The sequence below is a fragment of the Propithecus coquereli genome, unplaced genomic scaffold (assembly GCF_000956105.1).
Source record: "Propithecus coquereli isolate 6110/MARCELLA unplaced genomic scaffold, Pcoq_1.0 Scaffold399, whole genome shotgun sequence".
Classification (NCBI taxonomy): domain Eukaryota; kingdom Metazoa; phylum Chordata; class Mammalia; order Primates; family Indriidae; genus Propithecus; species Propithecus coquereli.
In genome coordinates this window covers 231,921-233,950 of record NW_012149718.1, presented here as the reverse complement: position 1 = coordinate 233,950, position 2,030 = coordinate 231,921, and the positions used below count along the sequence as shown (strand labels likewise).

General features: G+C 40.4%; 1 protein-coding gene across 2 annotated transcripts in view; it reads left to right on the top strand.

Annotated features, from left to right (window-relative positions):
* DIP2A (DIP2 disco-interacting protein 2 homolog A (Drosophila)) overlaps window positions 1-2,030 on the top strand; it is a 97,659-nt gene that overhangs the window by 12,761 nt on the left and 82,868 nt on the right. For both annotated transcript variants that reach the window (XM_012652705.1, XM_012652706.1), the window contains exon 2: window positions 1,467-1,586. In XM_012652705.1, coding sequence (XP_012508159.1) covers window positions 1,520-1,586 — 67 coding nt within the window. In that variant the 5' untranslated portion in view covers window positions 1,467-1,519. The remainder of the gene's footprint in view (window positions 1-1,466; window positions 1,587-2,030) is intronic.

The window sequence follows — 2,030 nt, the reverse complement described above, 5'->3', positions numbered from 1 at the left end:
CGCCTGGCCGTCAAGTGGCTTTTTAAAATCAAGTTTATTTGGACCCAGGATCCAAATAATATCTGCACATCATGGCTGGATGATGCGTGTTTTCTGGACCCTGTTTGTGTGGTGGCTCCTCCATGGTGTAGCCGCTGTGCTCCTTAGCTGGCCAGGCTTGACGCAAGTCTGGCTGGGATTTCCAACCACTCCGGAGACTCCACAGCGGGTGCCCCGCATCCCTGTCACGTCTGACTCTGTCCCTCATCGTGTGATGCTCTTGGTTCCTAGATCTGTTGCTTCCTCAGGGCTACAAATGGGGAAACCCAGATTCTGCCATTTCTTCTTTATTCAAAGGCTGGAATACTTCCGTAAAGAGATACCTCCCTTCATCCACTACTTAGTACAAGAAAGTTGAGATAAATATTTAATTCTTTCCATTTATTTACTAGTTTTAAAAATAATGGGTTGGATCACTGACATCCACCTATGGCAACCAATTAATTTTGTTTCCTCTTTTCCTTTCCTTTCTTTTCTTCTATCTTCTTTTAGTATCATATCTGATGTTTCAATCCCTTATAGCATTTATCCTTATTGATATTCAAATTTTCCCATCCTTGGCCATTAGGAAGCTCTTTGAATTGGCTCGTGTTGTTTATTTGACCATGTCCTTGTTGGCTGTTAGGATAAGATGCTCTAGTCTCATCCTGGGCATTTCCTTCCCTGCCTTGGAATCTGCCATTTCTCAGGGTTTTTAAGGTGAGGATGGTGTTTTACGACCACAGGCACTGGGGCTGTGATTGCTGTCGGGCTGGTTATTGTCTGTAGACAGTTTAGCACACGTGGGTAGCACACACTTTTTAAAGATAAAACACCACATTTGTGTACAGTGACATCATCCATTCAGATTCGGGACTGCAGCGTCCTTACCTCCTTCGCCTGCGTTCGTGTCTCCTCTCCCTCAGGAGCGTCCCGGGCTCCAGGGATGGTGGAATCAAATGACCACGTGCTCTTCATTTGCTGTGTCCCACGTGACTCACAGAACACCTCCGTGTGGCAGTGCCCACTGCTGTCAACAATGCGACGACAGAGTTGAACAGTTTTTATGCAGTTCTTTTTGTCCTTAGTAGATATTTCTGGAGAAACAGGTTGGACAGTCTAAGTGCAGTGTTTTAACATCAGCTGGAATAGTTGAAGCCAACAGCTAGATATAGGCTCATTTGTTTCAGTTTACTTTGAAATTTGGGGATTTATTTTTTTATTTAGTTTTGGTTTATGACTATGGACATATTTACATGGTTCCAAAATCAAATCTGCAAACAAAAGAATATTTAAAGAAATCTAGAACCGACACGCATTGATGGACAGATAGGCAGAGCTTCTATTCCTCTTACATCCAATGAAAACAAACAGAAACATGAAAGTTAATTTGTTATTTCATAATCAATCTTGTAAAAAGTATTTTTACTGCTTTTCTTTCTATGTAGATATCCACACTGAAGCTGTGCAGGCAGCTTTGGCCAAATACAAAGAGAGGAAGATGCCTATGCCTTCGAAAAGACGCTCTGTTCTCGTACATTCATCTGTGGAAACCTACACCCCTCCAGGTATTGAGAAACAGTGTCAGGAATGGCTTTCATGGGTGTTTCACAGGACTGATGTTAAAATATATTTATTGCTCATTGAGTGAGAATATCCTTCTGGCCTGTAGTATAGATTTGGAAAATTTGGAGATTATAAGTATTTGTAGATGTGCATATCTCTTACCTAAAAACCTGTGGTCTACACAGCATTATTTTTACCCATATGGATACTTGCTCTCTACAGGACTTTGTGTGGATTTTAATATTTTTTACTAGGATGCTGTTTATGTCTTTTAGTAAAGAGAAGAACCTAAAAAAAGCACTTAGTGCAATGATAAAGCTTCCTAAATTAAGAATTTTAAATTATTCTCATCTTATTACCTATTATTTAATATGTTGTTACCAGGACTTAAATGGGACATAAGACTATTTGGAGAGGTTTCGGTTGTTGTTGTTGTTACCATTAGA